The following is a 17,794-nucleotide window of genomic DNA, read 5'->3' as shown; positions in this document are numbered from 1 at the left end:
TGTAAAATCAACCAAGTTTGGAGCCCCATGGCAGGCAACTGAAGTCCCTGAGGCCTCTCAAACAAAAAACAATGTGTAGTTTGGTCCTTAAGATTTCATTTGATTTTCAATTTTTTAGTAGGTTAACCAATGATTTTTTTAATTATCCGCCCAAAACAAACTCACCCCCCCAAAAAGTGAATGTTGCCAAGCCCTCCCAGCGGCCATTTTTTAAACAACATCCCTCACCTTTTTGGGGCTCTTCTGACTAATTTTTGTCTGCTTTGCCCCCGGATGGGTGCCCCTGAATCTACAGAGATAATCCTGGGCTATACTGACACAATTCCACCATTTCTTGGCCCAAACAGACCCCTCTTTTTGAAACAATCTCTGGGGGGTACTTTTTCTGCGCCTCTGTCTGGCGGAGAATTTTCCTTGAATTGGGACACTGCACCCTCCAGGTGGTGTCGCGTAGTGATGACGACGAGGATATATAGAGGGCGCTACTTTCAGAACCGGCAAACACAACTCACACTACCGCAACTGGGTAATTTCGCAAGCTATCTGGGAAAAAAGGTCGGTAACATTAATTTTGTCTTTCAAAAGACTGCCTTGAATTGGTTAGTGTTCATGTTAACTGAATAAATTCCAGATGTTTCTGGATGAACATCTTTCCATGAAAGCAAGTTTTGCGCCGCCAGGAGCCTCGGACGACTGACGATTAAAATTTAAAAAAAAAGCCAAGTAACGTTACATACATGTAGGCGCAGGCCTACCCGGAAACAACTGTCGAATTCATGACTAGTCCAGGCTGACAGCTTTTGGTGTCACTCGCAGCGGACGAAGAGTGAAATACACTTGACAAACCTGATTAACAATTGAAATAACAAATTTCGTCAGCTTGGCAGTGAGTGGCTTGCTTGAGTATGACGATGATTTGGACAATATCCAACATCAAATTTCGCAACTCTTTGGCCTGTCACTGTGGTACGGGGTTCTTTGCCGTAGACTTGGTACTACAACACTGCTAAGTACTACTAGATCATTGGATGCCAGACGCAAAGTAAGTTAGCATAGGAAATTTACCAGTTTGGGAAGAGCTAGTCTGAGCAAATGTTTAAATGGTAACAGGAAAGAGTTCCACATCACCAGACACCCTGTGCTGTGTGCACAACCCCTATCAATCATGCCCATGAGACTGGTCTGGGGTCCGTCATCCGCCACGGGGGTTTGTGGGAGTGTGGTGGACGACAAACCCCACAGTTTTGGGGGTATTTTATTAGTAAATGTTTCAACATTTTCACTGCTAAATTTGACTTTTTAGCACATGTTATCATGTTTTGATGGCAACTAAACTACTGCAAGGGAAAATTAATGATGTGCGTGTAAGGAACTTTTACCAATAAAAAGGATGATTTGTCAGTTAATTGGGTCCTAATCTGCCAGTGGTGCCAGAAATAGGACTTTACAAAGCACCTCTTTTAACATTTGGACATGATCAGCAACAGTGGATTCCAAGAACCTTCTGTGCATTAACCGTAAGTTAAAGTCGCCGTCCTTCATCTTGTGCAGTTCAAACTGTATGACAATGGTAGGGAAATCCACAACGTCATGAAGTGCTGGCAGAGCCGACCATTCATAATTGAGCCAAGGAGTGTGCAGACGTATTCTGACAACTTTTTCCTGAGCAGCGTAATGTGTGGTAGCTGTGGATATATCGAGTTGAACACTGGACATTACGTTGGGCTGTTCAGAAAACAGTTGTTGGCCTGTGCGTGGTCACATTTGGCCCCTTTCGTGTAGAAATTAGGGATGAAAAAATCTGGTGATAGCCATGACAGTCCTTCGTCAATGTTTTACGTGTAGTTGTGATCATATCCATTGAGCGCCATCCTCCAGGAATTGGAGGCCCCCAATTGCCCCACCCCTGCTCAATTTCTCCAGTTGTCCCTTAAACCAGCTCAGATGTTGGGCAGGGTCGCCGATCTTTGCGGGTTCGCTCGATCTCACTACTCAATTAGTAGGTAATTCTACCGTCCTTCAATTGTCTTTTCTTTCCAACTAACTGTTGTTAAAGATTGTTTCATAAAATGGAAACAAAGTTGGAAATTTCATGCAGAATCAACAAATAGCACAGAACAATCGCACGATTGTGCAGACCAGCTGACTGCACCCAACACAGATAATTTTTTGGCCAACAGGGCCACTGAACATGTCATGTGCAGTGACATTCTCAGGGGACTTACTGTAAGTTCTGAATTTACATTGTACTGTGACCCATTGAAACTACCCTGGAACTATGAGATTTGTCGTTCTCAGAGGCTGAACAATGTGCCCCATAGTTCTAAAGATATCACCAAAATAATGTTGTGTGGTTCTTAACTCTTTTTTCCCTCTTTCTTCATTCCTAAATTTGTGTTTTTATTCATTTATTTATTTTTTCAACACGCATGTTTACCGGTATTCGCAAGGACCTGAAGATTGGCGGTCACATTAAATTGAGTCGAGATAAAACTTATAAGAATCTCCCACAAATTGCTTTGGATTATTGTCTCAGTGGGTGAAATTAGTGTACGTTGTTTCTCCTTTACCCTGCAGGTAATGCCTTTGTCGTCGTCATTTGACCGTCAAGAACACAGGATTACTGGCACAGGTGGTTCTCTAAATCTCATACGATTGTATAAGACAGGCCATCACTGTGAGTGCTGAACTATGACCCTGTCAATGGTACCCTCAAACAGCGGTAGATGCCATCAAAATAGCTACACAGTGTACATGTACTTGCCCAGCGAGGAAACGATCTGACAGCAACGAAACGATCACCAAAGATATCAGTCGGTACTTCCACAAGGCAGAAATTTTTTCTCTTACCCCAGAAAGTAAGACGGGTTTACGTTGTTACACGTGCACAAGGAAAGAAAAATGTTACACTGTGAAGCGTTGTCCGTGTGCGGCTAAAGTGTGCATCTTTGATGAACTTCCCGATCAGCCTTAAGTAGAATATTCCTGAGGTAGGTAAATATTTGTGCAGGCTGCAGCATCGGGCACAGTGACAGCAGATTGGAAGTGAACTGGCTGTCAACCAAGATGGCAGATCTGGCGACAATCTTCAACGCGTGGTGGACGCTACTGCTGTTGCACGTTTGTAGTCTGTCTGTGATCACCCACAGCGAATTGTTGCGGCTGCCGCTGCACACTGCCGTGCATCGGGTCAACTACCCGGTCGAGGCAGCCGAGAGGTCACACAGTGTCTTCAGACGATCGACGCCCAGAGATAATCTAGGCGGGAAACCGGGCTTGGGATTCTATGTGGAGATCGAACTTGGCACCCCCAAGCAAAAGGTCAGTGCTGTGCCATTTAAGACAAGTTCAGTCATCAATCTTTTCGTAACCTAGTACCCAGGATACATTTTAGGCATGGTCTCAACCAGACAAAATGAAGCAGTGGTCTGACAAACGTTGGCCCACAATGGCCCAGCTTTCTGGGAAGGCACTGCCCAGCTAACTGGAAAGGTTTAGGATAAAGAATATATGCCATTGGTTTCCTTGTGTGGTAGATTTCAGAATTTCTAGATGGTCTGTCTTGTAAAGAGATACAGCCTTATGTACATGTACATGACCGCTGTGGTAGTGCTTAAGTTGTCATTCTTAAATTTAACCCTAACCATCCCCAACCACACAGAATTAAACAGTAGTAAAGTGTTTAATTCTGTGGGGATAGGTCTGGTAGGCCAAGACAGCTGGCTTTTGCATTGGGTTTGGCATACGTCAGAAAAACAAAGTCCAACAGCCTCTGTGCACAAAGTCCCATATGGGTGTTTGTGTGGATGGGGAAGGTTAGGGCCAGCAACCCTTGGGCAGTTAGGGTTAAGGCATTTTTAGATATTTAAGAAGCATTTACATATATGTAAACATATGTAAATATGGTGAGCTTACAACCTGCATGCGAGTGTGGTGCCCTGGCTTCTAATGGGCAATTCACAATGTGGTGCTCCACCAAAAGATTGTCACAGAGACGCCATGTGTCAAGTTTACAGTCAACATGCACACCGTGGAATAAGGCCTTGCGCGAGTTCAATTTAAATAAAATCTGGTACACTGAGTTCTTTAAATTCATATGAACATAACAATTTGAATTCTCCATACTACAGATACTGTTGCTATACCTTGTGATTCGGGGCAAGCTTTGCTTTGTTGCATGAGACACGCCTTGCACCAATTCACTGTTTCCAATGGATAAGAAGGGCACAAAGGAACCAGTCCATTCTAGAGATGGTGGTCGCTATGCAAAAGCTTGCCCCGATTCACAAGTCATAGCAACAGTGTCTTTAGTCTGGGGATTGCAATTGTCATGTTTATGTGAAATCAGATCACTCAGTGTACCAGATTTGATTCAAATTTAACTCACAAAAGGCTTATTGTGATTTTCATCAGAATAGAAAAATTATTCTTGGCAAAAGAATTGGAAAATAGATCCAGGTTGTACCGGTACATGTACTGTTCTGCTATTTTCAGTTGGGAAACGGGTGTCAGAAATACACGTGCATACATGCACATGTATGTACATGTACATATATGTTAAAGTCTTCATTGTTTATTGTGACAGCATATTTTCTTGTACATGTAATTCAGAGCTGTCGATCTGAAGGCAGTGGCATGATCTAACCATTACATTACATGCATTGACTTGGGTATTGTTGCACACACTGGGCTGCTCCATGTATCACATGTACATGTATCAGGGTTTCCCCCTGGGGTACTGATATCTGGGAGGTGGTCAAATAAATTTTGCCAAAATTCAAGTGCCTAAACCAAAAGGGAGTGTTTACAAAAAGACCTAAAATAAATCCTATATGTATATATTATCAGTATGTTTACTCCGAATTTCCCCTGTAAAATAAATCAGTCTTATATTCTGTGTCTCTCTTTACCATTCTGAACAATTTGAATCTGATCTTTTTCAAAATATCTAAGTTATATTTCTTCTTCCTTCCATCTTTGTCTGTTTTTAGTGTGAGGTGGTAATATTCAACAAAAAACCCCGAGGTGGTCACTAAAATCAGTGAGGTGGGCTGCCTCAGACTTGAATAGGCAGGGGAAACCCTGCCCTGTACATGTATACATGTACACGTACATTATAATGTGCTTGACTGTGGAAGGAAAGTGTGCTGGAGATATGCATGCTGTGAAAACACATGAATCAGGCTCTCTCCCCTTGAGGTTTCCTGAGTCTATATGCTCATTACAGCATGAGATCTCATGTGAAAAGAAATTGTACTGTGGGATTTGAACCCACACCTTCCTAGGGGGGTGTGTTTACGGGGGAATTTTTGGATCCGGGTACCCGTTTTATGACAATACTGGGTACCCAGGTACTCCTAAGATATAAAGAACACTTAACAAATGGCATTGGGCACAATGCCGGCAGACCATGTGCCCAAAACGGCCTTGTTTTTCGTACAAACATAAATGTATAGGAAGCAACACATTGTTCTAAATGTCTGAGGGGAATCTCCCCCACCGGTTTATTAATACAAAGTGTTACCTTGAATTTGTAACAAAAATAGCTCCGTTGTTCTCTGAATTGGAGTTACATGTATTACCATGGCACCTGATTTTTCAGCAGCACAATGATTTTTCAACAATTCTACCCTTCACCATTAAAGTTTACATACATTTCACACATGGAATTTTTTTTTACGGGTACCTGGCCTGAAAAAAATGAAACTGGGGTTTTGATACTGACGGGTGTGTACCCGGTTACCGGGCACAGGCCCACACTCTTCTCACTTTCAATGCAACTGTTTGACCTCTGCAACATGGCCCTTCTAGTTCCAATCTGATATCACATACATGTAGTAACCACTTCAAATTACGAAAATGCTTCATTGGTTCATTGTGCCGGTTACTTTTTTGGCCGTTCATTTAGCCCTCAAACCTCAACAGATTTTCCATGACTTGTTAGTTTTCTGAAACAGCACTTCAAAAAAAATAATCACCCTGCATGAAAAACATATTGGTTGAAATAGTACCTGACTTGCAAAAGCAAAAGACTCAACACGTCAGGGCAGTACTCAAGCGTAGTCTTTATTTCAATACAGACAACACATGGACTCATACATGTAGCCAAACACATGCAAGCACGATTCTTTCCCACACTTTCAGTGTGCACACCTCCTAATGTAGCCAGCATAATCTTTACAACACATTATTCTGGCTCGATTGATTAGGATCGTGCCAGAGCCGTTGACAAAATGGCAAAAGGTGATTAATTGTGGGAGTTATTGTTGCTTGGTGACTCCTTGACGATCAGTTGCCCAGCAACAAATTTGCTATTGGATGTGCGCACCACTGCTTAAGCATGAAATTTGTATCACACATCACTGTAATTGAACCTGCAAATGCATAGGGTTTGTGTTCGTACATGTACCAGCAAAAAATATTGTCTGACTTGGTTGACCTGTTTTTCAAAAACGTACATGTACACAAACGTATGTTCATGTCCGGTACATTGTATGAGTGATAATACATATGCAAGTGTAGCGATAGGATCCTATCGCTCACATTCAATACATACAGTACATTGCATTCATGTAAATGTATGTGTACCATTTTGCAGACTGACAATTAGAAATACATGTACGTGTGCGTACAATGTACATGTATGCATTACAGAAAATAATTGCATTGCAAAATTCAGTAGAAAATGATTAAACATTGTGTACATTGTATAACATGTAACATTTTGTATTGGTACTGGTATCTGGTAACACACTGCATAGTAAAATTAAATTTGTTAAAATATGTACATTTTACATGACAGCTCCATACAAAGGTATTAGCATCAAAAGCGGAGAAGTCAGTTCATCAGGTTCACAAGGAAGTAATGTACAGTATATGTATCGTGGATAGTTGCCATGCCACGAACTGACGTATCGTGCATACAGAGGTATGTCACTTCATGGCAGTGTTGTAATTGAGCCCACCAAAAGTCCCTGCAAGTCCCTGTAAGTCCACCACAAGTCCCTGTAAGTCCACCACAAGTCCATCACAAGTCATTCAGTCTTAAGGCAATTCATACCTGGTACGCTATTCCAATTAGCTGTGACAAAAGCATTCTTTTGTTATTGTTCACCCTCATGCCTAAGACTAGCCTTGTGAAAGGACTTGTGACTGGACTTGTGAAAGGACTTGTGACTGGACTTGTGAAGGGACTTGTGATGGAATACAACACCGCTTCGTGGTGAACCTGATGAGTTTATTCACCAGCTGTAATCAAATAAAAACCTGTTAAGGGAATCCTTGTGCTTGAGTTTGCCCTGGTCCCACTCTGGTGGAGCTGGTAATTACCAAGAAATTTACGTGCCGAGCAAATGGAAACCATGCTTAACAAATTTCACTTTGGCCAGTAACCTGACTAAGGCAAGCCTCATCACGCCCTGCTGGCACAGTTTCAGAGATTTCCGTGGCTGCTGTGGAATGTGACATTTTTCCTCCTTTCTGTGCTCTGATGGCCAGGTTCCCAAGTACGCAGAAAGGCCAAATACGATTCACGTACATGTACCTCTGTATACAAAGTTCAGTGGTGAATTTGAGCCGGGATGGGTTTCTTCCTGAAATGATATCACGCTTGTGCACACGAATGCAAACCTGCGTTAGCATAAATCCACCAAATGGCCAAATTATGAGGTTTGAAACTGAAGAAATAATGAGATAAACAGGCACGTCTACAGTGTACATGTAAACTTCACTGCATCAGCCTTTTAGGCTTTATTTTTCTTTTACCGTGTTTACCGTATGGAATGCCATGTACACTGTATATGTCTGAAAATTTAAGGCAGTATAAAAAACACTGTTCCTGTATGCATACGTCACGGCTCAATAAATAAATTTATTAATTATCGTAGAATTTTTTGGCAGCAGAAATTCTGAGACTTGGCCATTAAAATACCTGTAGATACTTACATGTACGGGGTAAATCAGCTCTCTGGAACGTCATGCATGGCAAAATGGACCTTTGGTTATTTTGAATGTTTGTAACTTGTGTGGAACATATGATACTTACATGTACATGTAGCATTGCTTGATTAGCTAATGATGGTGCTTTTTTCCCCTTTCAGCTGAATGTCTTAGTGGACACCGGCAGCAGTAACTTTGCAGTAGCTGCTTCACCCAATAGATTGATCACCAGATATTTCCATAAAGACAAGTAAGTGCATGTATGTACATATTACCAGTATCTTCCTTATTCAACAGCTTGGTAGTAATGCACTTCTTCTTGGCTGGGGTGTTGATTTGTTGGTTAGGGTTGACTGTAAGGGTTACTCCCTTGGTGCGTTGCTCTCTCAGTTGCATTTTTCTTCCTTCTGATTGATCAAAGAACACTCTTGTCAGTGAGGTACATGTATACTGATAATGCAAGAGCACAAACCAGCTAAAAATCTGACAAATTCTATGCACTCAAATCTTGCCACAGGATGTAGGGAGAACGCACAAAAAAGATGAAATTACAACTTGCTAGAAGTATTGATGTTGTGACAGCTAGGGAGGTTTTTTTGTGGAAATCAATATATATGCATCCACTGCAACCACCCCAGTGTCCGTGTGTGTGTTAATATTTGTTAACTGTATCTTACTTAAACTTTAAAAGAATGATAAAGCAGTTATAAAGATGAGAACCTACGGTAGCTTCCGAACAAGTAAGTTCTTAGTAGATTTTTATAGGAGTTTTGTGGAACTAGCACAAATGCAGTAAAACGTTGATCAGTTGCCTAGCTGAAATTAGGAAACCTTCACTAGGCGGCACAAGGATAAGCCTTTTGTCCATCTATGAATTTGTTGACTTTTTTTTCAGATCGTCAACTTACCGAGACCTCAAGAGGAAGGTTCATGTTCCCTACACCCAGGGGGAGTGGAACGGGGAACTGGGCCAAGACGTGGCCGCGATACCCACCTCTCACCCGAACATGTCCATCACGGTGAACGTGGTCAGCATCACATACTCGGAGGAGTTCTTCCTGAACGAATCCAACTGGCAAGGGATTCTGGGACTAGGCTATGCGGATATTGCACGGGTAAGCGCCGTGCGGGTACATTTACATGTACACCTCAAACTTCTTGTGCACTTGAACCAACACTCTTCTGCTTACTAATGCCGATATAGTGCCGCTTCACCTTTCTGGACTCTGCTAGTTAGTTTGAATAACGACTCGGTATACATGTATTTCTTTTGTGTCAGAGATACATGTACGTGAAATCCGAATGTTGAGTTGTGTGAGTTCCAATTCTTGCCATTTCCAGGTCATCAAGAGTTTATTATTTTTTTTTTCCCTCAGCCCGACAATACAGTGGAGCCTTTCTTTGACTCCCTGGTGGAGCAGTCAGACGTGCCGGACGTTTTCACTCTTCAGCTCTGTGGTGTGCTAGAAAACAGGGCGGAGACTGGAAAAACCGAAGTGACCGGCACCATGGTAAGAAATGCAATTTCAGTTCGGGGAGGATGGAAGTTCAGCTTTTTTTTTTCCTTTTACCTTGTCAGCATTTTGACAATTTGTTTCAGTGGGTAAATTCCACAATCAGGCAAGTTTCTCGTCATGGCTTCTTTTTATTTGTTACTACCATCGTGCCCTTTTGTCTCTTTGCACAAACATTACTGATATTTTGCAGCCAGGCTCCATCCTTGTGCAAAATGTTCAGATACCAGAATTGTCAAAATGCCATACATAAGCAGCAGTAATGTATATTACAAATGCAGAGAGCACCTCATTACTAAACAGTGATGACCTTTACTGACTTTGTGATAACCATTAGATTATTTGATCGTGCCTCATTTGTAACCCACTCTGTGAAAATGAGTCTTAAGTTGCCAAAGTCACTTTGGAGAAAAAAGTCCTCTAGAATAATTCGCACAGTGTAAATCAATAGGAACCCACAGCATTTTTCACCATGGAGTATCCACTTTCATCAGGATGCCAAACTGAGTGATACTTCAAAACAAAAAGCTCAATTTGCTCTTTCCAATACAAATGAAAACACAAAAAGTGGCTCTGGCGACTTATGACTCATTTTCACAGAGTGGGCCTCATTTGTTATCCGTGATATTGCAATGGACGGAAGTATACATGTAATAGAGGGATGCCTTCCAATAAAAAGAGGAATGGATGTCTTTCCTCCCCTCTCAAAGAGAAGACGGTATCCAAGGTTACAAGGCGTAGAGCTGGCCGTATTCACGGCATACCCAGTCGCAGCCACCACAGTCTGAACTTATTTCGATAAAAGTGAGGGCTTTTGTCAGTCAACTCCTAAACTGAAGTTTTATTCTAAAAAAAAATGGAAGATAAGTTTCAATTCCTTAATGGCAGTGCTCCAGGATGTAAATGAGGAATGTTCATTTTTTTGGGGGGGGGACAGACAATTGGAGGAGTGGACAGAGGGCTTTATACAGGCACCGTGTGGTACACGCCCATCCGCAAAGACTGGTACTACGAGGTCATTATACTGGACATTGAGGTGGAGAACCGGTCACTAGGCTTGGACTGTAAAGAGGTAAGTGACCATTCTGAGAAACCCTTCCTTGGGGATTAGCCATCTTTACTCTCAAATGGATAGTGAGAAAGTTTCTGGGACCACGGTTGAGCACCAGTGTCTTCCACTTTTCTGTGGTTGTTGCTCCAACGATGTGCTCTGCAAGGTTTATATTTACATGAATGTGGTTTAGGGCAGTAACTAATGCTTACTAGTCTTAACGAAACAATCTTCTTTCTTTGAATATGCTTTACTTACATGTAAATAAGGAAGACTTTGTTGAACCAGCAGTCCATTTCGAGATGTTTTTTTAAATGTGAGCAAATGGTCCAGTGCCCTAACTCCGACTTTTTCTTCCTAATTTCTTGTCTGAAGTGAAGATCAGTTTTCAGCCTTTAGCAACTGTTCTTTGGATACCCTCCTCTGCTATATTTCCTTGGAATATTTATTCAAGAAATATTATTTTCCTACAGTACAATTTTGACAAAACCATTGTGGACAGTGGTACAACCAACCTCAGATTACCCAACCGAGTTTTCAAGGAGGTGACGAAACTCATCAACGCCACAGTTGTTGAGGTGAGAGTGCAGACCCAGACACACACAAAAATGGCAGATTTCGTATGCCTTTGACAAGTTTATGATTGTGAAGAAAATTTGTTGCGTTGAAGTGAGTGCATTTGCAATTCTCGAGACTTCCCCTCCGTGTTAGCCTGTGCTGGGCAGTTTATTCACCACTTTGGATGGTTATTTTTTGACAGAAAATTTCAACTTCTGAAAAAAGTATAATATAGTGGCTTTGCATGGTAGCCATCTTGCTGCTTTTGTTCCACAGGAAGCCTCTGTTATGCATATGCTGTGGAACAAAAGCACTGACCTGCAAGATGGCAGCTGTGCAAACCCTCTATAGCAGCCATCTTTTGATGTAAAGCCGAATGCCACAGACACTGACTAACTAGTCTTTTGGACAACATTTGGCAGGAAAGCTTTAACTGCAGCCTTTCACGTTTTACACTCTGCCCAAGGAGCAGCACCATATTTGCTACTTCAGTAGGGCCCATACAGTGGCCAAGTTCAAGTTTAGCACCAAGTTTTGCCCTCAAAGATTTTTTTCAAATTTTTTTTGTGCATGTACAAGGTAACTGGAGGATTAATGTCAGCCAGGAAATGAGTCGCGCCACACTCGGTGGTTTAACCTGTCAGCCGTACCTGTGTATACAGATGACATTATTGTGCTTACACATCCTCCGGTGCTAACTGGTTAATGACAGTTTTGGGCATTTGTTTTGAAGATATCAAAACAGAAAATTTAACGAGGATGATGATTTTTTTTCCTCTGGATAGAACATGGGACTATCAGTGCCGGACATGTTTTGGGAAGGCACCGATCTGATATGCCAGAAGGGTCCTATTGATCCATGGGTCTGGTTCCCTAGTCTGTCCATCCTTCTCAACAGCACGGAACCAGGCACTGGATTCAAGTTGAGGGTATCAGCTAAGGTAAGTATTCCTAAGTTTACTTGACACAGTCATTTTGAAAATATCACAAATAACTTAAGATTATTTGGCATTCTCCGAAAGTACAAGTCAGCCAGGTAGTCCTCCTTCAAAACCAATGATCCAAAGCCTCCCAGATCCTTCTAAATCCACCAGAAGGTGTGGGATGATGGTAGAATCCATCCACTTTAACTCTACATCGGGCATGATGGCTCTTCAAAATTTAAAAGTGCAAAGACTGTGCCATTTGTGCAGTTAGGTGGATTTTGAAGGATGTGGGAAGGCTTCTAACAAATACATGTGTGCCTTTGGAGTGACCGTTAAACATCGGTGTTCCATTCCATTGCTCTTGGCATGTTTGACAATTGCCAAATTGTTGGGCATTTTGCTGTATCTGCCGTTCAAGACAACCAGCAATTTCCTTTGTTTACAAACAGCAATATCTACGGCATGTAGACACCGACAATAAGGATGACACCTGCTACAAGTTTGGGATCTCCTCATCAGATTCAGGTAGTGACAGACCTATCTTTTTTTACCCTGAAGCAGCTGTTAACATGATCATGGTTATGTAAACAGTATTAACGAAGGGTCGGCATTACTTGCAAACTCACATGCATTATCCTCAAAGTGTCTGCATATTTTGGAGAAACTTTGCTGTAACTTGTCTTACTTGTGAGTTCCCGTAAAACCTATCCAGTGTTTAACTTCCTGGTGTTGCTAAATCTGCTGTGTATATGTTTCGTTTAGGAAGTGTAATTGGAGCTGTGGTCATGGAAGGCTTCTATGTGGTGTTCGATCGGGAGAATCAAACCGTAGGATTTGCCAAGTCATCGTGCGCAGGTAACTATGGTAACAAGCACTTTGCCGTCCATCTGTGATCTGTTTTATGGAATGAGTCACACGATGATCAAAACCTTGACATGGTTGCCTTCAAAATGACTGAGGATTGTGGGAGGCAAGGAACGATCAAGTTGGACCCTAGACTCCTCACCCCTCACCCACCTTGAAATGTGCCTGTGAAAGCCATTATGCTACCCTTAGTGCTAGGTGTCCAGCTCAAGAACATAAGTATAAGTGTTACTTTAGTTAGCTTTTGTTTGTAATCAGTGAATCCGCCCTAGGCAGAGGCATTGGTTGAAAAGAGCAATGTTGGTGGGAAGTGTTCATTTGGTCGGTAGCAACACAAACTCAACTCACGCATTTCATAGTCGGTTGTGAACGTGTGAAGTACAGTTCCCACCAAGGGGCCTCCGTTGCTAGATAAATTGCGCCCTCTCTTGGTCGCGGTTGGGGCCCATACACCTGGCTTTATGACTCACCACAACACTTTAACATTGAAGGCAGTGCTTTCTTATTCCTATATTTTAACATTGTCAGTTGATTTTCATGCAGAGAATTAAACAGTTTTTCCCATTGTATCCCATCAGATGAGTTTGAGTTTGTAACTCGAGTCCCAAAGGTTGAAGGACCGATCAGAACAGGTGAGTTTATAGCCTCAACTGAGACTTTCAGCAGAAGCCGTAACTGGTTTTCTCCACCCAAGCAATGTAATGAAACTGAAACGACTTGCAAAAATTCTGACTTGATCAACAAAAGCCTTATCGTCCTGTAATTTGTTTGCTTTTTGTGCCTGAACTGTATGAATACTTTCGGAAAAATCATCTTGAGAACTCAAAACTGTTGCAATTTATGTTGTTTACAGACTTGATTGGAGCGTAGAAATGAATACTGTGTGAAAGTCATTCTTCTCGGTCATACCTGGCAGTGTTAGTTGGCAGTAATACTGCGCAGTGTCAGTGGTCAAATTATTCCCTTCTTTCTTGTGGTTTTTTTTTGTCTTTATGTTGAGTTTTTACCAAGATGGCAAAAATTAACTGACCTGACCCGAAAATCACAAATGCAAAACTTAACCAACCCAACTGATGTTGTGGAAAAGCTCACGTGACCGACAGTCCGCTTCAGGTCAGGTCAGGTTTGGCTTTGGGTGGGATTGGCACAGTATTACCATAGAGCTCGACAACAAAACTCTCCAGGGGATTGTCACGATTGGGGTGTTCCTCCCCTCTCTCTCCTCCTCCAGCGGCCAAGGACTGTGGCTACGTGGTGCCGGCCAACAGCAACCTGGTACTGACAATAGCGGCCTACGTCTTGGCGGGGCTGTGCATCCTCTGCCTGACGCCCATGCTGGTCCTCTACCTCCACTACAGGTGCCGGCAGTGCTGGCCCAAGGCCAACAAGAACGACGACAGCGAGCTGCTGGAGGACCGGACCGACTCGTCCGAGACGGAAGCGTTGAGGGAGGAACCGCAGCAGAGCCAGGAGGGGTGAAGGGTCAGGGGGTGAGGGTTAGGATCATTCAAAACTGGGAATCCTCTGTGAGATACGTCAAAAGTAGATTTCTTCTGTTACGGCTGGACTATAAAAAACATGTAGTTAGATAGCCGGACTGCCAGGAATATGTCTTTGCACAACTCTCTTTAATAACTGAGAAACATTCTTGAGAAACCAGTTGCGTTGAAAATCTCTCAGTGAGCATCAAACCCTGGATTTTTACACAAATATGCAGTAAGTCAATATTGCTGAAGCTGAGACTTTGAAGCAAGTGGGGCAGGCATTGCACGTTCAGATCTTTCTGAGCTCTCTTGATTGTCTGCAGCCATTTTCCACAACTGAATATCTAAGTTATCAAATAGCTGCATGGTAGCATAAGGTTTGCCATGCAAATGACATGGTTTTGCGTCATTGATCTTTTGCGGTCTTGTGAAGTCGTTACACATGATCCCGTCGTCTCCTGGTGCTACATATTTATTTGGCACATGTACATCCGGTGGGAAACTCAAGACAAGCAGTGTAGTAGCCCATGCCTCTTAAGACCATTACAAGACCACACAAGTCCGAATTCAAGTCACAAGCCATTTCTATGAACTGCAACCCAAAGGCGTTGTTCTTTCATTGTTCGCTGTGTTTACTTGTGACTGGTCTTGGGGTGGACTGAACTTTTACACACTGCTAATAAGAATTTTTTTACAAGCTTCATTGTCAGATCATGTCATTGATTGTGATTAGTCTGGCAAGATTCCCAAGCATTAGACCTAGGTGCTGAATTCGTTGTGAGTAGAGTTGGCTGCCAAAGGGGTTCTTTTAGGGGGGGGCAGTTGTGTCTTATTTTTCAGTGATTTTTGCTTATTTCTTTTTTTTTTCAGTGTCTCTTGCTTTACTTGTTGGCATTGGCTTCCCCCATATGAGAATTTTGATGCAAGATAAGAAGCCTTCAGTTCTTTGTCGTAATTCAACATTTCATGGAAGTTGCTAAGCTTGATAATATCAGCATCATTTGCAGAAACGTCTACCTCCTCCATGCAGTCAATGCTGTTGGCTTATTCAGACACCCAAGAGTCTTTCTCACATTTTCAGATCCCCTCCTCCAATATTGCTTACCGTAAATGTGAACATTTAAAAGCTCCTTCACCCTGTATATCACCAAACAGATGTTCTTGTCAGGTGGTTTGTGTTTTTGGTAAGGGGGACTTTTGTTTTGTTTTCAGCGAAACTTTATGAAGAGTAATTGAAACCTCCGCAGAGGCTTTGCTTCATCAGTTACCATGGCAGCTTGCACTATCTTGACTTTTAGATAAGTGCACGTGTGAAGAAAATTATTTGAAGTTCTTCAATTCTCAAGACCGTTTACTTCAATTAATCTCTTACTGTGCTATATCACTGTATTTATTTATGTTCCTTGTACATTAAAAAAAGTAGAATCTCCACCAACTACTTTCATTCTGAATAATGAAACTTAATAATTCTACCGCAGATTATCTGTGTCCTGAAGACGGACATGCTTTGTGAGCTGTCTACTTTTGATAATTATTTCAAATATGAGATGATATCTCTAATGAAGAAAAATATATTAAATGTAATCAGGAAGCGTTTGCGTTTGTTGACAGACTTTAATACTCATGACAAATGTGTAATGTTTTATGATTTTTTTCCCTTCAGCAATAATTTTTAGATAGACTAAAAGCTGCATTTTAAAAGTAAAATTCCTTTCAAACTGAAATGCCCTAGATTGCTTTGAATTACCACAGTTGATGCATCAGTGCCTCAGAGTGTATGAAAACGAGTGGGCATGTCAGGAAACTTTGACACAGTTTTGCTTAACTGACCTCCACCTCGTAGTCGTAGTAAACACTAGCTGGCCCAAATTCTCGGAGTTTATAAGTGGGGCCTTGGAGGTAGAAACAGAGATTTGGGGGGTTGGGAGGAGGGGAGTTAGTCACCTGGTGGCCTTGGCTGTCTCACAGATGGCAGGGTAAATATTGTCCCGTAGGTATGCGTAGAAACGGCTTAGGTACCGCACTATGATAATGAAGCGGTTCATTATATTCTGACTGGGCGTCTTTCAAGCAGCATCTGGCTGGCCATTGAAGCAAGATATGGGACGGAGAGAACCCCCCCAGCCTTTGCGTTGGTTTGATCGGAATCTCAGGAATTCTTTACAGACTTCTAGGGGGGATGTGTTAGGTAACAATAGTCTAGAGTGTGCATAGGGATTGGACAGGTAAGGGGGGTACCCTTCCGTCCCATATCTTGCCTGGTATATGGCTGGCGGTGGTGGAGAACGGAACTCCGAGGATTACTAGTCATTGCCAGTGTGCGTCGAGCGTTTGTTTCTGACGGGTCTATTATAATGCCGTCTTACTGGGTACTTGGCACATTAGTTAACAGACACATGGCTGGATGGGGCTGGGGTGGGGTCTGACTGTAGCTAGATGATCTTCGTTTCGGGTCGCTAATGAAATGTATTTTGACTCAAATATGTACAAAGTGGATTATTTAGTGGTGTAATTGCTTTCAGCCAGCATGTTCACGTGTATTTTCTGCGTGCATGAGGAAACGTCACGCTCCCGAATTCTCATAACTTTGAAAGAAGTGCCTCGTTTGAGGCTTAATATTTCAAGCAATACAATTGCTTTTAATTGATTCCTAGACTTTATTAACCACTTACAGAAACTGAGGTTAAAGCTTGGGTAATACGTTTGCATAAATATATGCAAACGTATATTGTTGTGTGCACTTTTTAAAGTATGCGTACCGCACTCCTGAAGTGACTTTTCAAGTTGTGAGCAGATTTGGTATGTCTTGAATCGTCCCCCGGACCAAAATCTAAATTAATGGAATAGTGGAAGATAAAAAAAATTGTAGAGGAAAAAAAATGTTCACATCCTTCGACCGTTGTCTTCTTTTGAAGACGCCATGGTTGCAATTCTTTACAGCTAGCTAAAAACTAGTCAAGTAATGACGATGCAACCGCCTTCTTGTCCGGTTGTCTTCTTCTGAATCGAATGGTGTGATCCGATCATGTAACCATCTTTGGTTAAGTTCTTAAACGTGTCTGTACTGTATTTTATAGTATTGTATATATATATCTCCGAGCACAATAAAATACGTAAGTGAACAAAGCTTTCAAGCTCGTTAGAAATGGACTTTGTGTAATGTGGAAGAGAAATAGTGGCTTGGAAATGGCAGGAGACAATGAGAAGGGACAAAACACTAGGAGGATGTTCCTATAAAGCTTCATTTTTCACTTTGTAAAGTGTCCCCTATTATCACCTCGTCAACGGGTTTTAGACGTTTACATATTGGACTACTGCAGCAATGATTGTGTCATGGTTTTCATCGCCTTTTTGCACCCTCTTGCTAAAACCTGGCTCGCGCTACGGCGTGTACCTGCGCTGATTTTGTTTTCATTGCAAGCTGGTGTGGTATGCGGTAGGGTTCAGTCAGAAGATTCG

General features: G+C 42.1%; 1 protein-coding gene across 2 annotated transcripts; it reads left to right on the top strand.

The window, feature by feature from the left end:
* Positions 1 to 464: 464 nt before the first annotated feature.
* On the top strand, positions 465 to 17,462 carry bace1 (beta-secretase 1). 2 transcript variants are annotated; one of them, XM_022235098.2, is made up of 12 exons: positions 465 to 555; positions 2,578 to 3,321; positions 8,100 to 8,188; positions 8,834 to 9,053; positions 9,315 to 9,449; positions 10,390 to 10,524; positions 10,977 to 11,081; positions 11,847 to 12,002; positions 12,437 to 12,512; positions 12,750 to 12,842; positions 13,430 to 13,483; positions 14,083 to 17,462. In XM_022235098.2, the coding sequence occupies exons 2-12, from the start codon at positions 3,067 to 3,069 to the stop codon at positions 14,328 to 14,330; spliced, it is 1,566 nt and encodes a 521-aa protein (XP_022090790.2). In that variant the 5' UTR covers positions 465 to 555; positions 2,578 to 3,066; the 3' UTR covers positions 14,331 to 17,462. The 2 variants fall into 2 exon arrangements, with proteins under 2 accessions (XP_022090790.2, XP_022090791.2); XM_022235099.2 differs by lacking the exon at positions 465 to 555 and adding an exon at positions 565 to 1,042.
* The last annotated feature ends 332 nt before the right edge of the window (positions 17,463 to 17,794 follow it).

Source organism: Acanthaster planci, linkage group LG08 (genome assembly GCF_054643075.1).
Source record: "Acanthaster planci isolate LZ-2023a linkage group LG08, COTS_SCS, whole genome shotgun sequence".
NCBI classification, from domain to species: domain Eukaryota; kingdom Metazoa; phylum Echinodermata; class Asteroidea; order Valvatida; family Acanthasteridae; genus Acanthaster; species Acanthaster planci.
This window is presented reverse-complemented; position numbering and strand designations above follow the sequence as displayed.